Genomic DNA, 22,192 nt, shown 5'->3' with positions numbered 1-22,192 from the left:
AGCACTCTATCTCCCACTTCAACTTTTCTGCTCTTTTCTGGCTGTGGTATGGATGTACCCTCAGAGTGGATCTGAGCATCACATAAAATTCAAGAGAAGCTCTGTAAGAACTCCTGCTTTCTAGATGGTAGAGCCTTAAATACTTCCATTGTTTTTACAGTTCCCCATTTAATGACAGATACCTGAGTTATGCTTTAGTTTCCTAAAAATACTAATGATGTAAAGCACTGCAATAGTAATGCTCAAGCTTAAAGTAGTATATGGATTTCACATTTGTGAAGTGTTTGTTAGTGTTTCTTTACCCTCTGTCTTTGTAGCCCTTTGGACTGCAGGATGAGGGAGTGTTTGTTCACTTTTCCTTAAGGCAATGTGAATGCATTTAAGAAACTCGTAAGTAAAATTACATGTGTTTGTGAGTTGTGATTTTCTTTTTTCTAAGTGGAACGCTATTGGAGGATTGAGGTTAATATTTTAAGCTCTTTGAATTTGAGAATGAGTGATGAACCTGGTTGCCCCAGTGCCCTGCTTTTGGATCTCAGGGTGATTACAGGATATCCTCAGGTATTCTAAGCAGATCCCTTCTGATATTCACTGCCTCTTTGTATGGTTGGGACTGGAATCCCTCTCAGACTTTATGCTCTTAATTGCTGTATGCTTCTGTATCCTTGAAAACATTTTTGTGCTAAATAATGTTTTGCCTATTGACTTCTGTTTTAATTTGGGAAGTTCAGGTTCCTCCAAGGAAAACAGTAAGATACACTGAAGACTAATGGCCTTTACATATACTATAGATCTGTAGGCATGTAAAACAAGGATAGGTTGTTAGCAGTAGTTATCGATAGGTGGTGAGATTACTCATGATTTATGCTTTTTCTTCTTTGGGCTTTCTATAAGAAGGTATGTTTGTTTTGAAATGAGATTTTGTTAAAGAATGGTAACATTTTGTCTTGATGGGTATTCTAGTGGTTAATTCTCCATAATCCCTACAAAATAAATCTTAATCAAATGGAAAGTGAGCCTGTTACTTAAACATGGCACTTTGTAAATAAAACATGTAGTGTATATCAGATCTCTGTCATAACCTAATGCTGAAAGCTCTTATTTTAACTGAATATAAAACTGACGGAAGTTCTTTACATCAATATCAAACTAACAAAAAGTTTATAGTTACAGTGTTTTCATGTTGAAATTTTTTCATCTAAACCAGAACTTCTGAAATCTAGGAAAGCTGTAACATGCCTAGAGTCACACATCTGCTGAATCTTAAATCCCATCCTTTGTCATGCCATAATACTTGTTTGGGCTTCTTGAGGTTTCCCCTGAATAGTAAATCCTCACTAGCATTCAGGAGGATATTTGGGTTTGGGCTATTTTTTTTTAATGTAAAAATATTATCTAAAATATAAAGAAAATTTCAGAGTAATCCTATTCTGCCTCTGTAACATTCTTTTTGTCTTGTCATTATCTACATAAGTACATTTTTAGTCACAGTTGTATTAAGAATATTCTGAATTTAACGCTTTTCCTGAATCATTTCTACATATAAGACTGTGTTATTTTCTGTCTTTAAATATTATTCTGGATAAAGGAAAAAGAAATATCCTTTATGATTATTTTTAATATTCTGATTTGGTATACGACAATTTATAATTTATTATATGCCTCAGATGTTAAGCATTTAGGTTATCGACATATATCCTATGCAGTGAACACCTTTGTATATAAGATTTTGGGGGATGTGTTTGTTGAGTTATTTCTTTAAGATAGATTTTAAGGACTGAGTAAAATACTTTGTCAGAGGATGTGAACATCTTTATAACTCTTACTACTTTTCAAGAGGAAATCAGTGTGACTTTTAAGGCAGTGAGTACTTTAGCCAAATTTAACATAATTTTGGCATTTTTGACTAATACAGCTGTTCAAGGTATTTGTGATGACAGTAGGTGAATAGGATTTCTAACAAGACAGAACATTTCCCCAGTGTTTGCTCATGTGTCTTGTCTGTTTATATACTTTGATCTAGCTTTTTGGATAATTTTTATTTTTCAAATTAGCTTCCCAATCGATTGTCCTTTCTTGAGACTGCTCTCAGGTCTGCAGATCCTTCGGTGTTTTCTCCTTGGGGGTATATAAAAATCAAAGAAGTTCAACAATTTTGGGGGGTGGAGGGTGGTAATTAGGTTTTTATTTATTTATCTTTAATGGAGGTACTGGGGATTGAACTCTGGACCTTGTGCATGCTAAGCACACACTCTACCACTGAGCTATATACTCCCCCTACAATATTGATAAGTAGAATTTCAGCCTCAAAATACTGGCTTTGATATGTACTGGTAACAGTTACAGGAAGGGGAACATCAAAACACCCTAAAGTCAGTTTGAGTGTAAGGAGGAGACAAAGATCACAGCCATTCTGTGGCATGGCAACAACTCGCAGAGCCGAGGGATAACTCATCTGTGGCTTTACTGCCTGTACCTGTACTGCAGAGAAACTTCTTGTGATTGACATCTCATGGTTGCCCCTGGCCCTTTTAGTCTAGTAAATATATAATTTGTTTTGAAATAGTGAGGTTCAGGCTTTTCCAGATTCTTTCCCACTCCCTTTTTTCATTTTATATTCTAAACATATATAGTTGACTCTTGAACAACGCAGGGTTTAATCCGTGAATAATTTATTGTCGATCCTCCCTATCCATGGTTCCTCCACTTCTGTGGATTCAACCAACCACAGACTGTATAGTATTTACTTTTGGAAAATGTCCACCTATAGTACACTCAAGCAGTTCAAGAGTCAGCTGTGTTTGATTTGTGTAGTCCAGAGACAGTGTTACTACCTAATAAATAATATTAGGTAGTTCTCATTGAGATTTTATTCTTTCTATTTCTTTTATCACAAGGGTGTGTGTATGTATATATATATATATATATATATATATATATATATATATATATATATATCTTTTTTTAAGTATGGTTTTCTGGAAGCAAGCTTCCAGCATACACTGTGAAGTTAAGCAGATATTAACTACATTTAAATTTCCCCCTGGTTGATACTGAATTTATGTACGTTCTTGACCCTTAGATTGAAGACTTGAAGACTCCTGTTCCTATGTAATTGCTGAGTTTCTGTTCTATGTAATTAGGTCATTTCCATCAGTAGACACTTTACTACTTTAGTCTGTTAAATATTTTAATTCTTCACCCCCCTTTTCCCCAAAGCAAAAGCTGATTGATATTCTTAATTATTTTTGTTTCCTCAGTCATGTGAGTTTGTTGTTGTTGTTTTAAGGCCAAAAAATGCATTTATTTGGGGTTTGTTAGAACTAGCCCAGGAGAGACAGATCCAAGAAGCACTTGAATTATGTTCCACATTTGAATTTTGTTTTTCAAGTTGGTCATCAGAAATTTTAGGTATTTTATTAAAATGAAATAGTGCTCCTATTCAGTCTAGTGCTGTTGGTTTAATGTTGCTAATATATTTTCGTTTTCCTCCTCATTAAGATTGAGTCTGTTTCTCAGCCACTGGAAAACCATGGTGCCTCTGGTCATCCTTCAGAGTCATTGTCTACCAAATCATGTGGGGCATTGAGACCTGTCAATGGAGTTATTAACACGTAAGTTTTAACCTCTTCTGCACACTTCTGGTGCTCAGCAGGCATGTAAAAGATGAGCTTGAGGCTCTTAGTTACCCCTAGCCAGGACTAACCCTTGTTTAAAGAAGCAGAAACCTTATCAGTTCACAATATTGTGCGTACCTCCTACTGTAGCAAGTATATATTAAGTAGCATGCTAATTATTTTCCTTGTACTTACTGTGGCCTAAAATTGACTCAGCATGGAGAAAAATAAAAAGTCCTAAAGTTATTGTGAATCATTGTGATTGGTTCTGTCTTGGTAGAATTCCTCAGAAGTGTTTACATAAAATCCTCTACTCTAGAACAGATTAGACCTCTAAAGGCTGTGTTTCTAAATCTGTATTTGAAAGATCAAGAAATCCACCTGGAAGTGAACAGTGGGTGCACATCCCTAAAAGGCAAGTTTCACAGGAGGACTGATCCTCAGGCACCTTATTAACATTTGCAGGATTCATCATTTTTTTACCAGTTGTGATTTTCTAAACTTTTTTAGTGAAAGGAGAAAACCTCATACAATTATGAAGAGAAACATGAGTAAGAATTCTAAACTTTTTTTTAATTCATGTTTTTGTTATAGAAGAGAACTTAAATAAGAGAACCTGAGCTCACTTACTTTCTGAGCTTTTCAGACACAGTAGAGTTAACATCCACCAAAAGCCCTATGGACGAGCACAGTCACAGAACACACTCACTCTGATGAACGGACGTCCTCATCAAGAGATGAGCTGTGTCTGTTCTAGGATACTTGCTTGTGTCTGTGATTGTTTGCGAGTAGAGGCAGTTGAATTAGTATTCGAGGCTTTATTTCCTTTGGTCTTCTGAGAAGTGAATATTCTTCTTTCCCTTGTATAGTCTTCAGCCTGTCTTGACAGACCACATTCCAGGTGACAGCTCTGATGCTGAGGAACAGTTACATAAAAAGCAACGACTGAATCTAGTTTCTTCATCAACTGATGGCACCTGTGTGGCAGCCCGAACACGTCCTGTGCTGAGTTGTAAGAAACGGAGGCTTGTTCGACCCAACAGCATCGTTCCTCTTTCCAAGAAGGTCAGTACCAGTGTGACGTGGTCATTGTTAAACAGTGAGCCAGATGCTCAGATAGAGATATTAGTCTCTTGCCAACTTTGGTTCATTTAACTGGTGTTTTCCAAACTTAGCTAATCACCAAGGTTTCCTGGGGAGCTTTAAAAAAAATGCTAAGTTCCTGAGCCCTGTCTCCTAGGATTTTGATTCATTTGCTCTGGAGTTGGGCCTGGGAATCTTGTTTTCAAAAAATGAAAAGCTTCTAAGTGAGTCTTCAGCCAGATTTGGAAACCAGTGGCTTGATATTTTTAATAGAAATGGGAGACAGGAAGTTGTAAGTTCTGCCACCAGCACTTTGAAGGAGAGTAATGGTGTCTTCTCATTTGTACTGATACCACTGAAAATGGCAACGTGGAATGTTTTCCTTTCAAATAGAATCTCCATTAAAATTTCTGAATTGATGTTATTAAACGAATGTCTTCCCAGACAAAATGGAGATTATTTCATAGCTACAGGAAGCTTTTGATTGCTGACTCTTCAGATGGCAGAGTTGGGCTTATTCCAAGCTAATGAAGTAATACTCCAGTAAAAATAATACCATGCGGTAGTTAAGTGAATTAACTTTGAAGAGGACAAACTTGGGTTTGAATCATGGCACTGCCACTTAGTAGTTTTGTGATTTGTGTTAATAGCACACCTCCCCACCCCCAATAGCTCAGAGATCTCATGGAGTTGTTTTCAGATTAAATGAAATGTATATAATTTGCTTATTGGCGGGGCCTGAATGACAAGTTACTAGTACAAAGTGGCTGTTACTGTTAACACCGTTGGTTTTGTTAATTCATTCACTCATTTAGCGATTTTTTTGAGCCCCCTAATAAGCTGTATCTCTTCTATGCACTGGGAATACAACACTAAACAAAACAGACGAAAATCCTTACCCTCATGAAATAATCTAGTGGATAGAGCCAGAAAATAAAACAATAAATGAAGTATATGATATGTCCTATTGTATTAAGTGCTGGGGAGAAAAGTGCCAACAGAAGAAGGGAATAGGGAATGCAGGGGAGCTCAGATGGAATTTACCCTTGAGTCATATTTTCATTCCAAGGCTTAGAGATGTGAGTAAAAGATAAGAGACTGGGAAGGAGTGACTAGTGACGTAGAAGGAAAACCAAGAGACAGCACGGTATGTGGAAGGCAAGTGAAGAAATATTTCAGAAAGGAGGGAATGATCATCTGTGCTGGATGCTGCAGACAGCTCAAATTAGATGAAGACTGAGAACTGGCCATTGGATTTGGCAGGGCCAAGGTTGTTTGAGACCTTTGTGAGCAGTTTTGTTAGAGGGAGAAGAGTGCAATTTTGATTGGAGTAGGTTTGGAAGAGAATGAGAGGGAAGGAATTGAGGGAACATTTATAATGCTTTTAAAGCATGTTTCTATAAAGGAGAACAGAGAAATAGCCTGTTTGATTGAAGGGGGAATCTTTCTTAAGTAGAGCTATTACATTTTATTTGTTGGTGAGAAATTGAGGGCAAATGTGAGGGGTGAGGAGATAATTGTTGGAAGCATTATTATTTGGACTGGCTTTTCAGTGCTTGGCTTGTTTTGTCGTAGTATGCATTTGGACTGTATAACTTTGCAGTGATCTTTTTTTTAAAGGAGAGTATTAACTGTCACGAGGTACTACTTCTTTCTTGTCTGTTCTTCAGACTGCCTGAATTATCAAAATGAAAGAAAAGAACAAGATATTTGGCAGGTTTCTCTTATTGACATTTGAGTCAGCTTTTTATTAATAGTTTTTTATTAATCTGTATTATTTTCTGAGAGGTTGAAAAGTTGATATTGGGAAAGCAAAGAAAACAGTACATTACTTTCAAGTATATAAGAAAGTAGTTTTTATCCATGCCTTTGATACTTTTAACAAAAACAAACAAAAAAACCAACCAGCAACATCACCTCCGGAAAATAGCGTCCTATCTCTATTTTGGCAATTTGCTAGCTGCTGTGTTATGACATCTAAGGGTATTATAAAATTTTTCTGAAGCATAGGGTGGCTTCCTGGGTTCTTTTCTTTTTAAACTAAACTAAAGTAAAGTAGCAAGCCTTCCTTGTTGCTGTTGACACTGGCTGCTTCTTACTCATGCCTGAAAACTAATATACTTCTGAAGGTACACATAAATGTTTAAAACAAGAGTGGAGAGGTAGAAAGCATACAAAAGACCCTTTGGTTCTGATGCCAGTGTCTAAAACAGAGTCATCCCAACATTTACAGAAGTAAGCTACATGGAAAATAAGACAAAGAAATAAACTGAGTTTGGGAAATAAATAATTTGCTGGTTATAGCAGAAATGCTGGAGTTCCACCAAAGTTGGGGACAAAGGCCATTCTCTCTTTGTTGCTCACTGTGTCATCCATGGCTTTTTGCTCAGTAATACTTGCTACTGAGTAAGTGTCTTGCTATCATTTTGAGATGATAGATTTGCCAAGGAAATTCATTCAGTAATTGTTTTGGATCCTCACTGTGGTCCAAGTGTTCTTCAGGTCACCTGGGTTTCATTGGTGAATGAAAGTCCTTGGCCTCATGGAGCTTACTTTCTAGTGACAGAACTAGGTAGCAAAGAGATTAACAGATAAATCGTTTTCTGATATTGGTAAATGGTAGTTCACATTTAGTGTAATAAAATTTACTTTCAAGTTTCTGAAGAAAAGAAAATCTTAGTAACAGGAACTATGTTTCTGAGGTAATTAAAATTACCTTTGTTATTAGTCCCTTCTTCCCCTCTTCTCCGCCCACAACAGCAAAGGTGGGTACTAGTATATTTACCAGAGTACAGAAGTAAAAAACAGATGGATAATGCCAGTATTACTGGCTTACCTACATTTTAAATTCTCTCTACTGCATTCCAGAACCAAATAAAACACTCACTTCAGGGAATTCATTCAGTTACTGTGTTTTACGAGACCGCCATCTTAGTTGAATCATGGCTACCACTATATTCTGTCAAGTGTTACCAGAATTTCTGAAATTAGAATATAACTTACAGTTGAGATGTATTTTCAGTGTAGGATAACATTTCTTTTTGTCCCTAAAAGGCTGTTTTTATGTCATTGTTATCTTAAAATCTGACTACAGCAGAGGGTTCAGTAAGATAAACTTGTTGGAAATAAACAGGAATGAGACCTGTTAGTAAATAATGAAAGGCTTTGAATGCCCAAAATGTCGACTTAGGTTTTATCCTTTAGATTTTAGAGAATTTTTAGAGTTTTGAGCAGTGAAGTGTCAGAAGCTATTTTTGGGAAGATAAATCTATAGGTAGCTTATGTTTGGAGTGGATTGGCACAAAAGAGACAGGAGGCACAAAGAAACAATAGTAATCCTGGAGGAAATAATAGTCTAAAGACTCTAAAACTCCGAAGATACAGGAGATTTTTAAAAGTAGTCCAGTCCTAAGGAAAAATCACAAGGGCTTGGTGAGTGAATATCAGAGTTGGGAGGACAGAGAGCTTTGAGAATGAGAGAGTGAGGTTATCTCACGAAATCAGTAAAGCCCGGGAAGAACACAGGGTACTTTCCTGTATCACGATTTCATTGTAATGTTAAGACAGATCATTAAAAGTTGCCTATATTGCTGCTCATTGTGTATTTCATCACCTTAGAGGTTTAGTATGATAGATGTTAGTAATTAGCTAAGTCAGTGAAGAAACACTCAAGTGGGAAATTTTTACAATAGCCTGTGTTGGAGTATAACTGTGTAAGAGGACTGCTCTGGGTTATATTTTAAAGTTGGCTTCTATAGAATTCCCAGTGGTCCTCTCTTTTTCTCTCATATTACACTTGAGGTATATAGGCTATTACATGTAAGACTCTTTTAAGACCTAGTGTGACATGGTAGAGGTAGAATGACTGGTCACTATTAAAAGTGAATAATTTGATCTCAAATTGGATATGTTCTTTATTGACAAGGGGGTTCTCATGATAGACTTTGGACACTCAGCTTTCCAATATTTGGCAAACTTTTGGAAAGGAGCAAAAGTGCGTTGTGGAACATTGTAGTTCCTTAGGAAATAAAGCTACTGACAGTACTCAGAAATCACCCACTGCTTAGAACAGTAACCTCTAAACGTATATGGATTTTATATATGCATTATAAAACACATGCAAAATAAAATTTGAAAGCCTGAGATAAATAGAAGTAGAAGGAAGGGATAAATTAGGAGTTTGGGATTAGCAGATACAAACTACTATATATAAAACAAACGGCAGTGTCCTAATGTGTAGCACAGGGAACTACATTCAATATCTTGTTAATAACCTATAAAGAGAAAGAATATGGAAAAGCATGTATATATATGTATAACTGAATCACTGTGCTGTACATCAGAAATTAATACAACATTGTAAATCAACACCATAAATAGATAGATATAGATGGAAGTAGAAGGTCTAATATTTTATTTATAAACTATCCTCAAGACAAAAGAATTTTAAAAAAATACTTTGAACTACTATTCTGTGATTAACAAGAGAGTGATTAACAGAGCCTTACTTTGATATTGGACTTCCTCCATAAGCATTGCATTTGGGTTTTTAATGGGAATTCCTTCAGAGGGAACTAATGTCATTACAGTATTAAGGAAACAGAATTTCTCTGTGTGTCCAAGATTTTATCTCTTCATTCAATTCTTACATGTTATCTATCTACATTCTTGATATTTTGGTAATGTGAATGAGATCTTTTCTTCTGTTAGTGTTACTTTATGAGTACTGTTTCTTTTTGGGTGTTTGGTTTTTTTGTAATTGAACAGTTTTCTGAACTCTTAACAGTGTTTCAGTTTATCGTTTTTAAAATTTTCTCTCATTGGCAAACAATTTGACACCTCTTTATTTCTTATTCCTTTTGCTTGTCTAGATGCACTTTCAAACAGTGTTGAGAAATAATTGGTTGTAATGAGACATCTCACTCCTGGTTTGAATGGCAATACTTTTAGAAGTTCACTATTAATTTTGATGTAGGATAACTTCTTAAGATGAATTGGGATGCTTACAGTATTTATCATTTGCTATGCTCTGGAAAAGTTTAAAGATTCTTTAAAATGTGTTGGAACTCAAGGTAAAACCATTTGAGACCAGCATCTATTCTATAGAAAATTATCCATCTCTCAGATATTTTCAGATTTACTCATACACAATTTTATGATATGCATTCTTAATTTTTAAATCCCTGTGTCTGTGGTTAATATCCATTTCTCAGTCTTAAATTATGTGTGCCTTCTCTTTCTTGATTAATCATGTCAGCAGTTTTTCTGTTGGTCATTTCAAAGATCAGTTCTGTGCTGTTAATTCCTTCTTCCTGTGGTCTTGGGTTTTTTCTCCTCTCTGTCTTTATTCAAATGCTGAGTTAATTTATTTTCTGTTCTTTATTACATAATGATAAAAGCATTTAATTTTCTGAATTTTCTTGTAAGTATAGTTTTCGATGGCATTCCCACAGCCTTTGGTGTGTGAAGGAAATGTTCTTGCTATTTTTAAGTTGCGTTTGAGTTCTTCAGTTCTTTTCCCGAGTTAAGAATTGCATTTCCAGATTCTAAATTGTTAGTTTTTTTTTAAACTTTTGTTATTAATTACTGGTTTTTATAGCGTTTAGCTCAAAGTGATATTTCTGTAGTTTAGGCTTATATTATGGTATAGTGTTTTTTTGTTTTTTTTTTTTTAAGTTATTGGTGTCTAGTATAGTCTTCTCTAATTATATCCTCTTAGTGACTCTGGGTCCTGTCTCTAATAGTTGTTTTAGCCTACATTCTTCTTTTCTTGATATTAATGTGTAGTGTATGTGTTTTTCTTATCCGTTTACTTTCAACATTGTGTTTTCTATGTGCATTTTGAATCATAAAAGAAGATTTAGGGTGTTTTGGTCTATTTATTAATCTCAAATTTTTTATTTTAATGAGGATTTTATTAAACAGAATAGTTTTTAGTTTTATAATTAGTTTTGAAACTAGATTTAAAGGCTTATTTTGTTTGTAACATTTCATTGTTTACCAACAGCCTTTTTATATCTTCATATGCCCATTTATTGAGTTCTTAGTTTGGATTTGTAGTCTTTCAGTAATTTGAGCAACAGTTTGACCATGTTTCAGGTTTTTAGATCATAACCTTTATCCCTTAAAACTCTGTTCCATGTCTTTTGATGGGAGGAGGAGAGCAATTGTTTATTCTGTTTTGTCATAGAATTAGACTGATGCCAGTCTTAGTTTCTTTCCTTTATATTGGTAACTGATTCTACTCTTTGCTGTCCAATATGGTAGCCACTATCTACATATAGCTATTTAAAATTAAGACAAAAAAATTTTGTATCTCACTCACACCAGCCACGTTTCAAGTGTTCAGTAGTCATGTGACTAGTTGCTACCATATTTAGACATACTAATACAGAACATTTTTATCATTGCAAAACCGCATGAACAGAACTTTAGTGTTTTATATAGCACTGTTAAGTTTTCTATAATAGCTTTTTTTTTTCTGGTGGTTTTTAAAGTTTTTTTTTGAAATATAGCTGGTTTACAGTGTAGCTTTGGTTTTTGATTCCTTAAGTTTGTAGTTTCCCCTCTTTAAGTATACCACTTGTCTGTTACTCTTTTCTACCCTTTTTATCTAGCTCTTACTACCTGCTTCACAACATTATTGTGATCATTAAATTAGGTATGGGAAGCGATTGGCACATTTTGAATGTACATAATAAGTGTTCACATGTTAGCTGTTAAGTTTTCTCTCATTGTTTTCATCCCTTTGGTTCTCCAATTGTGCAAAGGAATAAGACAGTTAAGTTTGCTACCCACATCCTATTTTGACTTCTGTATCAATTTTTACCTGTAGTTCCTCTATTGTAGGTTTTAATTCTGCTACCATGGGTTAAGATTCTTTTTTCTTTTTAGATTTTATATTTACTTTTTATGTCACCTTGTTGCACTTTCATTTTACCCAGTTACTTTATAAAAGAAGCTATGTTATCTTTTACTCTATTGGAGATGCCAAAAATTTCATTGTTGTACTGAATTTGATTAATAAATAGTTTTCTAGAAATATATTCTTTCTTAATTTTTCCAGTTTGCTTTCTTTTCCTTTGTTCTGCAGTGTTCTACTTGTAGTCCCCATGCTGAGGGGTTTTTTATTTTTTCTTTCCATCACTCTTTAAAATGAGTTGACCTTTCTAGACTTTATATTTATCACTAGAAAAAATTTAGTAGTTTGCTGTATAAGTTTTCTGTCGCAGTTCTGAAGGCTAGAAGTTTGAAATTGAAATCAAGGTGTCAGCCCTTGCTGCCTCTGAAGGCTCTAGGGAAGAATCCTTTCTTGCCACTTTCTGTGAGCATTCCTTAGCATTCCTTGGCTTGTGGCAGCATAACTCCTGTCTCTGCTTCTGTCCTCACGTGGTCATCTCCCCGTGTGTCTCTGTCTCTGTGTTTTCACATGGCCTTCTTATAAGGACACCAATCATTGGATTTAAGGCTTCCCCTAAGTATTGCTTCATGTCAAACTAGTTGCATCTGCAAAGACCCTATTTACAAATATGGTTACATTCTGTGGTCTTGGGTGGGCATGAATTTGGCGATAGGATCTGGGGAGGAGACACTAGTCTCAGTACACTGGCCATTGGTCCTTGTCTCTGCTGCTCATATGATGGTTGAATCCTTTTCTCAGTTCTAAATCTAGAATTGATAGGTGCTATTCCCAGTTTGATTCCTAGGTTTCAGCAACTTGCAAATTAATGTATCTCTGCTCTGAAATAGTTGGATGTTCTTTTACTCCCACTGCAGATTTTCTGGGGCTCTTCTGTACCATTGGATTTATTGTGTGAAAAACTTCAGTTCTCTGTATAGAAAAACTTACTGGTTTACCTGCCTCCTCCCTTAATTTTTTAAATTTTATAAAGTATAAAGGGTGATATAACAAACATCTATGTACGTATCACCCTAAATGGTAATATCTTGGTTTTTTTACTTCATTTTTTTTAATATTAAAAGAAAAGGACAAATAAACAATGCTCCTTTTATCTTCCGTCACCTCCTTTACCGGCTTTTTTCCCCAGAAGTAATCACTGTCATGAATTTGGTGTGTATACTCCTGATTCAAGCTCTTTTATTTTACTACACATATATGTATCCATGAGCAAATGCAGTGTTTAGTTTAAAGTTTATATAAATGTTGTCATGGTACATACTCTGTAACTTGGGTTTGGTTTTTTTGATATGTGTTTGGTTTTTGTTGTTGTTTTAATTCACTATTTTCAAGATCTCCATGTTGATATACATAATTTTAGCTTAGCTTTTGTAAATAGTCCACATTTCTTTAAAAAAAAAAAAACTGTTTTGTGGATGTAAGTATATCCATACCCTGTTTGTTGACTTCAGGGCTCTAAATTTAACTTATGTCTTGAGCTCATTAACTTCATATCTTCTGTATCATTTGGTCTGCTTTCTCTTTGTCTCTCTCTTTTTAAAATATGTTTGATACTGCATTGTATAAGTTAAAGGTACAGTATGGTTGCCATTGTAACTTTAGCTAACACATCTACTGTGTCATATAATTATGATTTTTTTTTTTTTGTAGTGGGAATAATTAAGACCTAGTTTCTTAGCACATTCATTGTTTATAATACAGTGGCATTGTCTCTAATCATTGTATTGTGTATTAGATCTCCAGGACTTATTTATCTACTAGTAGCCAGTTTACACCCATAAACGGTGTCTGTCTTGTTTCCCCATCTCCCACCCCACCTTTCTATTTGGTTTTTTAGTCATACATATTCATATAGTTCCAGGACAACTGATTAGGTATTTCCTAGTTAATGATTATTACTTCTTTTTCATCTTAGTTGCTTTCATCATTACGTTGTTTCCCCTTTGATCTCTATTAATACTTTTAGTTTAAATAGGTTTCTTTGGTAAATACTTGCTAGATACATCTTTTTCCATCTCTTTATTTTCAGTTTTTCTGTGTTAATTTGCTTTTGGTGTGTTTTTAAGAGGTGACTTATTAAATCCATTTACATTTACTCCAGTTACCATTATGTTTGAAATCAGTCATTTCTCATAATTTTTTTTAAGCATAAACTTTTCTTTGCCTTGTTTTTATGCCTTTCTGCTGTCTGTGGGGCTAGTTGAATGTTCTTTTCATTTGTCTGTTTTGGGAAGAGTAGGACTTAAGAATGCCTCTTTTTAAGTTTCCAATCTTTCCTTCTCATTATCTATAGTTGATCTTTATTATCTTAATTACTTTGTTTTAAAATCCCTCCCAAATTAGTCATTTTTAAGTTCATACTTATTTACATTTACCAGTACTTTTGCCATCTTGTTCACTGTTGCATCTTGCATCCTGCATACTGAATACATCCCTTTAGTAGCCTTCCAACAACAGTATGAGTTGTAAAGTTGATCTTTATGTATTAAAAACATACAGAATTACATTTTGTGTGAGAATTTGGGTGTGTATATATGTGTATGTTTCAAAGTACACAGTTATATATTGCCTTTACTGTTGAATGATGGCTTAACTGTATATATTCAGGACTTTGAAGATAATTTCATAGCCTTCCAATATTTATTGTTGTTGAGAATTCTAATGTCAGTTTAATTGTCATTTCTTTATAGGTGTCTTTATCTTCTCTCTGGTAACTTAAATCATTACCCTAACCCCTTATTCTGATTTTGTTTTTGTTTTGCAATATCAAAGGGCATATTTTAGATATATGAATTAGTTGTTAGCTTCTGGGTCTTGGTTTGCACTGTCATTTTGAGAGTTCTTGTTTGTCTTTAGTTTTGAAATTTTTCTAGTCATTATTAACTTTTTCCTCTTTTTGATTCTTTTTTTTAATTGAAGTATAGTCAGTTTACAATGTTGTATAATTTCTAGTGTACAGCATAATGTTTTAGTCATACATATACGTACATATATTCCTTTTCATATTCTTTTTCATTATAGATTACTACAAGATACTGATATAGTTCCCTATGCTATACAGCAGAAACTTGTGGTTTATCTAGTTTATATATAGTAGTTAGTATCTGCAAATCTCAAACTTTCATTTTATCCCTTCCCATCCCCTTTTTCCCGCCTGGTAACTGTAAGTTTATTTTCTATGTCTGTGAGCTCTTTTTTATTCTTTCTTTTTAAATGTGGAATGTCTGTCTTTTGATTGTTGTGGATCTTCTCTTTCTCTCTTCTGTATCTCTTAATTTCTTTTTATACTTTGCAATTTCATATCTGTCGTCTTGTGCTTTATTTTGTGTATTCTTCTCTGACCTGTTGCTCCTATTCATCAGGTTTCTCTCCAGCTGCACTTAGTTTACTGGTAGACCTATCACTTGTGCTTTTTATTCAGAATTTTTTGTTACTATTACAAACATTCTTTTTTTTATCCTGTTCTTGTTTCATGACTTCTATTTCTCTTATCAGTTTGGAAATTTTTAATATACTTATTTTAAAGTTGTTTTCTAATTGTTCTATTTCTAGCTTATTGGGGACAAGTTCTTCCCCTTTTTGAATGTACTGCCCGTCTCTTATCAGTCTATATTGTTGTATGATTTGCAGTCTTCCACAGTGAGCTCATTTGGGGCCAGGGTGAGGGAGGCGTGTTTTCTGTAGGAGTTTTGTGATCCCTGAACTATGAAAATGTCCTTAAAAAACAGTTTTCCATTAGCTTCTGAAGAGACTTCAGGAATCTAGGTGAATTTGGAATGGCAAATTCTTAGCCTAAGTTCCCTGCACATACAAGGTAATATGAATTTGGACCTCTTACCTAAACATGCATCATGACTGGGCTTTCACTTTATCTCAGTTGGCTTTTTTCACTAAGGTCCCAGAGTAGATGTTCAACTTCCTTGCCACTTCCCTGGCTGGTTGACCAAGATCAGCCTCTGCTTTGAGTTCTCTTTCTGTTCCTTGCATCTCGGAATTTCCTACTCCTAACTTTGGCAGTGAAAAAAATCTGTGGACTCACCAGAATAGATTTTTTTAATGCATAAAATATAAGTATATTGGATTATAGGGACAACCAAGTGTGTTGAAATGGTTGTTAAAATATAAATTTGTAGTATATTAACATGTACTTCTTCATTAATGCATTAAATTCCAAGATTTAACACTGTCATGATTTCAAAGTAGTGATGAGCCCACAGATAACTTGTAGTATCTGCCACTGAAGTGCTGTGATGAGTGAATCAGGAGAGCACTTCATGCCGTATCTTCCACTCAAAGATTCATAAAAGTCATTAAAGACTTAAAAGTCTTTTGTTTAAAAGAAAATCTTTTATTTTCTTTCCCCAGCTTACTTGACAAGGGAACCTTGGCAAAGTAATACTGATTAAGCATGTTTATGAACTACAGTGATTCCAAGAGAAACATTTCAGAATGTTTGGTTTCTGCTCTGGAATCACTTGGTAGGTGATGTTTGGACACTTGGCAGTATTGAAATTTAAAGTTTAAAAATGAAACCATTACCCACCAACATTTTCTAATTAAAATCTCATTCTAAAATTATGAATAGCTACAGTAGATGTTTTTAAATATGCTGAAATAAATATAAAATATAGAAACTTTATTTGCAACATTGAATTACTGATCCCAATTTTATTTTCAGTCTCAGTAAGTTTATAGGAAAATACACTGATAAAAGAGTCAAATGATTATACCTTTTCTTTTAATATTTGATATACTTATATTTATTTTAATTTCTATGCACATGTTATTTTTTATTTTTAAGTTTATTATATATATTTCTTAATATCAGTAGTCCTTGGCATTTTAGATGCCACATAAGAAGTGATGCTACAGCTTGCTTAACCATTCCACAGTTCATTTTTCACTGTTACATACAAAGTGAGTCATGAGCACTTAGGCCCAAATTTTAAAATCTCTCCCTGTTCCATTATCATCTTAGACTAGTTCCTCAGAGATCTGCTTTCTAAGAAATATTTACCAAAGTAAGAGTCTACTTTTATTGTTAGTTCTTTGTATTGCAGGTTTAGGCTATTTTAAGATTGAATTAGATATTACCATCTCCAGGGTTGTGGGTGATTATTGCCACTGGTAATGCTTTTAACTTTAACAGTGATTTCTTACTGTTATCAGAGACAACTCTGCTCAGATTACCAACACACCATTAATGACTTTTAAAGTTTGTTTGAATAAAGATCCAGATAAGGTCCACATATTCCAGTAAGTCTTTTAAATCTAATTTTATAGGCTTTCCCTTTATCTCTTTTTTTCCTTCCAATTTAAACAGGTTTATAATATGCTTAGATGAAGTTTTTTTAATGTTTTCATATGGCTTGGGTTTTGCAGAGTTTCTTAAGTCTGTGGATTGGTGTCTTTAATCATTTTGAGCACATACTGGGCCATTATTATTACGTCCTCAGATATTGCTCTTTCCCCATTCTGTCTTCTTCTTCTGGGCCTCCTATTACAAGTGTGTTGGACTTGGTCATAGTGCCCTGCATGCCTTTTACATTCTATTCTGTAACTTCCCTGTATTTTTTTCTTCTCTGTTTCTTTATTTATATAGTTCCTATTAACCTATCTACCAGTTCTCTTATCCACACTTCCAGTGTGTCTAATATGATGTCAGATTCGTTCTGAGTCAGTGTTGGATATTATATGTTTAAAAGATTTTAGTAGCTATAAGACTCTTACTCCAGAGCCGATTCACCTTCTTTCCCTGCTAGACATACAGAATGGGGGCTGAAATTTTTCATGCAGTTAGGGACTGATCTGAGTTGCTGCCGGGTTACAGTTTTCATAAGGCTTTGTTTCTGTCTGGTCCATTCTTAGGACATAGCCTTGTTTCTTTCTCCCACTTTCAGCTAAGAGCCTGGTTTGATGACCAGTGCCTTTCCCCCTTGTATATCCTGAACTCTAATTCTCGTCTCATCACAGTGAGACTGCCAAAAAAATTCTGTCTACTTTTCAGAGGCTTTCTGCTTAGATTCTTAGGCTTCTCCCTATCACAGCTTCAGAATTTTCCAAATTCCTTGGGAGCGTGAGTACCTGACGTGTCATACTTAGTTTCCTGTCCTTTCTTTTCAGTGGGAATTTGGCTCTTCAAGTCTCTAATTTTGTCCCTTCAGTCCTACAAAATCTATCAAAACTTCTGCTTATTTCTCTGTCCCCAAAAATTACCCTCTACCAAGGCACCATATTGTAAGCATCTTTCCAAAATCACCTATTGTCCACAGGAAGAAGCAGCTCCATACTTCCATGGTTCTTCCCTCTCTGGAATCTTAACTTCTCAATATTGTCATTGTTTTAGCCTTTCTCCTATATCTTAAAGTTTTGTTTTGTTTTAACATTTTTTTTATTGAGTTATAGTCATTTTACAATGTTGTGTCAAATTCCAGTGTAGAGCACAATTTTTCAGTTGTACATGAACATACATACATTCATTGTCACTTTTTTTTCTCTGTGAGCTATGTTTTGTTTTGCTTCTTAATCTGGCCTTTCTAGTTATTATCAGTGTTTGTTTGCTAAAAGCTATCTGTCATACCCCTTTTTCTTGTAATTTATTTGTTGAGAAAACTGGGTTACTTATCCTGTGGTTTACATCTTTCTGATTGTATCCCTATGGTGTAACTTTGTTGCCTCTTGGCATATCTAGTTTTGTTTTACTGGATGCTGGACATTGAGTTTACATGGTTGAAGCATATGGAGTGTGTTATCTTCCTTTAAAGTGGCTTTGTTTTGTTGGCAGATAAGTTACCTGAGGTTCAGTTTTTCCTTTATTAGGGAGGGTGTAGAGTAGCCTACTTTAACTCCTCTAGTAAATCGAGATCTTCTGGCAGAGGTCTTTTTTGAATGCTCCAGGCCACTTGGCTGGTGACAGTTGTGAGAAGTCTCCTTGCCTGTGTGAGCTCTGGGAACTTCAGTTCACAGCTCCTCAGTTATTCTTTGCTTGACATGCTGGAGTTTCACCCTGTATATGGGCTTCTTAGTATTCAGGAAACTGAAACTCAAGGGGATTTCATGAAGATTTCTGGAGCTCTTTTCCTGTAAGAGTTCTCTTCTTAAGAATTCTGCCTCACAGTTACCAGTCACCTGAACCTCTGAACTTCAGTTTCTGGGAGTTTGTTTCCTCAACTCAGTGAAACCGTCATGCTCTGCTTAGAATCCCTTGCCTGCTGTGCACTCTGCAGTGTGCCTCCAGGGAGAAAGCCAGAGCAATCACAGGCTGCCTCATTTCTTTCTCAGTCTTAAGCTGTGTGTTGTCCAGTTTTCTAGTTTATGGCTAAAGGATAAATCTGATCACTCTTACTCTGTCATGGCCAGAAGAAGTCCTGTAGTGTCATTGTTTTCTTCTGCAAAATTTTATCATGAAATTATTCAAACATAGTATTGTTGAATGAATTTTACAATGAACAGCTATATATTCCCCCCCCCCCGAGTCTACCATTAATGTTTCACCACATTTTATCATATATCCATCCTTCTATCCATTAAACTATCTTATTTTTAGTAGATTAAGAATCAGTGATGTTCCTCTGTCCCCTGTATTTCCTGAAAACTGGTGGTTGGATATAGAGACTTGAACAAATTTAAGTTTGAGGTTTGGCAATTTTGCTTACATCAGAAGACATGTAATGTCTTGTCTCTCTCTTTATTTTTTTTATTTTTTATTTTTTAACTTTTTTTTATTGAGTTATAGTCATTTTACAATGTTGTGTCAAAGTCTTGTCTCTCTTTTTGTGTTAGCAGCTGCTGGTGGTCATTCCCTGACCCCATTGTTTCATTAGGAGTTGAAGTGATGTTCTACTTGTACAATTTCTATTTTACTTATTAGCTAGACTCTATAAAGAGAAAAATGCTCTTTTCTACTATTGGTTTACCCTGAGGTATAGTTTGTACAGAAAAAAAGCATGATTTGTATTTATTTCCTTTTACTCCCAATTTTCAAATAATAAGTTGATTTCCTGTCATCTTCCAAGGGCAATCAATGAAGTCTTTGGAGGGGGACAGTATGTATGATTATGAAGTCATTGATTTAAACATACTTGAGTTACTCAAGCCATTGAAATCCTTTTTGATGCTCAAATTGTCATTTTTGATTAGTGGAAGCCTCTTCAAGCTTGCTGTTTTGAGTCCTTTTGCCTTGACTGCAGTAGCTTTAAGAGCTTTCTTCTTTTTTGCCATTAATATTTAATAGAAATCTGTGCTTTGAATTTTACTAAGAGGGATGACCATAATTTGAGCACTATGGTTCTCAACGATTTTTGACCACTCCTGCCCCCACCTTACTCCACCCCCCAACATTTGACAGTATCTGTAGTCATTTTTAGTTGTTACAAAACAGGGGAGGAGGGTGCTACTTGCACTATGAATAGAAGCCAAGGATGTTGCTGCTTATCTACAGTGTACAGGACAGCTCCTCACAACAAAGAATTACCCAGCTCGAAGGGTCAGTGATGGTGTTGTTGAGAAACATCACATATACTAGTTTAGCTGGCATTTGTGTAGTGTTTTAACAGTTTGTGAAGTCATATTACATCTCCTACAGTCTCATGAAGTTGGCATTATTGATCATTATTGATCCTTTATGATCCTGAGGAGTTCATACGATTAGCAAGAAACTAGAATTTGATGTCAATGGTCATTATGATTATATTCTTTCTTCCCTTCTTCCATTAAATGAAAATAGTGTACATTGTATGACTATAGGAATGACACAGTTGAGACCAGACACTGTTCTTAGTGATTTTATCCTCAAAACAGTCTTACCAGATAGGCAGCCATTATTATGGATGAAGCCATCAAGTAATTTGTGGCCATACAGCTAGTAAGTAGCAGAGTCAGGGCTCAAACCCAGACAGCCTGGTCCCATATCCCACACTTTTAACTTCCTTATAGTCCCTTGCATTTTTTTTTTTTTTAATAATTTAAAGGTGAGAGGGTATAGCTCAGTGGTAGAGTACATGCTTAGCGTGCATGAGGTCCTGAGTTCAGTCCCTAGTACCTCCATTAAAATAAATTAATTAAACTTAATTACACCCCCCCCCCCAAAGACTGGGACGGATTATAGCTCAGTAGTAAAGTATACACCTAGTATGCACAAGGTCTTGGGTTCGGTTCTCAGTACCTTCATCAGATAAACCTGATTACGCCCCCCCCCCCCCCCCCCAATTTAAGCATAATGTTTGTTTTGTATTTAGATCTTTAATTCTTTGGAGTTTATTTTGATGTGAGGTAGGAATCCAACTTCCCTTTTTTTTTTTTAAACCCCCCTGAATGACCTCTTGATTTCCTTGATTCATTTATTGAAAGTCATCAAGTCATCATCCATTTTTTTTTAACTAATTCATTTAGAAATACTGCCTTTGTTAAACATTAAACTGTCATATATATTTTAGTCTACTTCTTTTTGTTTAATTGTTCTGTTCCTTAACCAATAGCAGATTTTAAAAACTACTGTAACCTTTAAATACTTTTAAAATGTGGTAGGGCAAATCACTCCCTGTACCTTTGCTTATCAGAAATTTTCTGGGATCTTTTCCCCTTAGCATTTATTCCTTCAGTTGTAGTTTTAAGATTATTTGTTTAAATCCCATTTGCCTCTTTTCCCCTATGCACCAAAAACGTGTTGAGTTTTAAGATGATAGATTAATTTGCAGAGTATTAATAATTAATAGCTTTAACCTTTGTGCTTAAAATTTCTAGTTAAACTTATTCTAGGACATTTTTTATTGTCGGGACAATAGAATAGTCAGGAATAGACTCTATTCTCTCTTGTATGTTTCTGGTAAATAAAAGTTATTTATAAGAAGATGGCATTTGAGAAAAAGACGTGAGATCAGGAAATGACCATGTTGCTAATAGAAGAGCCAAGTGAAAGGCCCGTGATCTGGAAGTTTGCGTGCCACGTTGGGGAAATAACAAGGAAGTCAGAGGAACTGGTAGTGTGAGCTAGGAGAGAAGCAGGAAATAAAAGGAAATGAGATCAGAGAAGAGATAGAGGTGACAGATGGTATAGGGCTTTGTGTGCACCACTGCAAGAACTTTGGCTTGTATTCCTCAAGAGCTGAGGAGCCTTTTGGAAGGTTATGAGCAGAGGACTGGCATGATCTGACTGAAGTTGTAAAACAAGATTATACCAACTACTGTGTTGAATAATTGGAAGGAAGGGCAAGTAGGAAGACCAGCTAGGGGACTATTTAAGAAATCCCTATGAGAAAAGATAGTGATTGCAGGGTGCAGTGATATAAAGTGGTAGGTTCTAGATACATTTGGACGTTGGAGACTACAAGATTTCATGATTGGATATGGGGTGTGATAAAAAAAGAGTTTAACATGAGTCCAAGGATTTAGGACTGAGCAATTGGAAGCTGAGAAGAGTCTGAGATACCTATTAAGACATCTAAGTGGAAATGTTGAGGGGGGAGTTAAATATCAGTCTGAAATTGTATTAATTAATTTCCCAATATTGAATAGTTTTGATACCCAGGAATAAATCCCCACTTGCTCATGGTAGGTCGTTTTTATTTTTTGTTTT

General features: G+C 35.1%; 1 protein-coding gene across 3 annotated transcripts in view; it reads left to right on the top strand.

Annotated features, from left to right (window-relative positions):
- The window catches only part of KANSL1 (KAT8 regulatory NSL complex subunit 1), a 164,330-nt gene that overhangs the window by 122,021 nt on the left and 20,117 nt on the right, over positions 1-22,192 (top strand). For all 3 annotated transcript variants that reach the window (XM_074343409.1, XM_074343410.1, XM_074343407.1), the window contains 2 exons: positions 3,502-3,614; positions 4,487-4,682. In XM_074343409.1, the coding sequence (XP_074199510.1) occupies positions 3,502-3,614; positions 4,487-4,682 (309 nt within the window). The remainder of the gene's footprint in view (positions 1-3,501; positions 3,615-4,486; positions 4,683-22,192) is intronic.

This window comes from Camelus bactrianus, chromosome 16 (genome assembly GCF_048773025.1).
Source record: "Camelus bactrianus isolate YW-2024 breed Bactrian camel chromosome 16, ASM4877302v1, whole genome shotgun sequence".
In the NCBI taxonomy this organism is placed as follows: domain Eukaryota; kingdom Metazoa; phylum Chordata; class Mammalia; order Artiodactyla; family Camelidae; genus Camelus; species Camelus bactrianus.
Note: the sequence above shows the minus strand (reverse complement) of the source record. Positions and strands in the feature narration are given on the sequence as shown.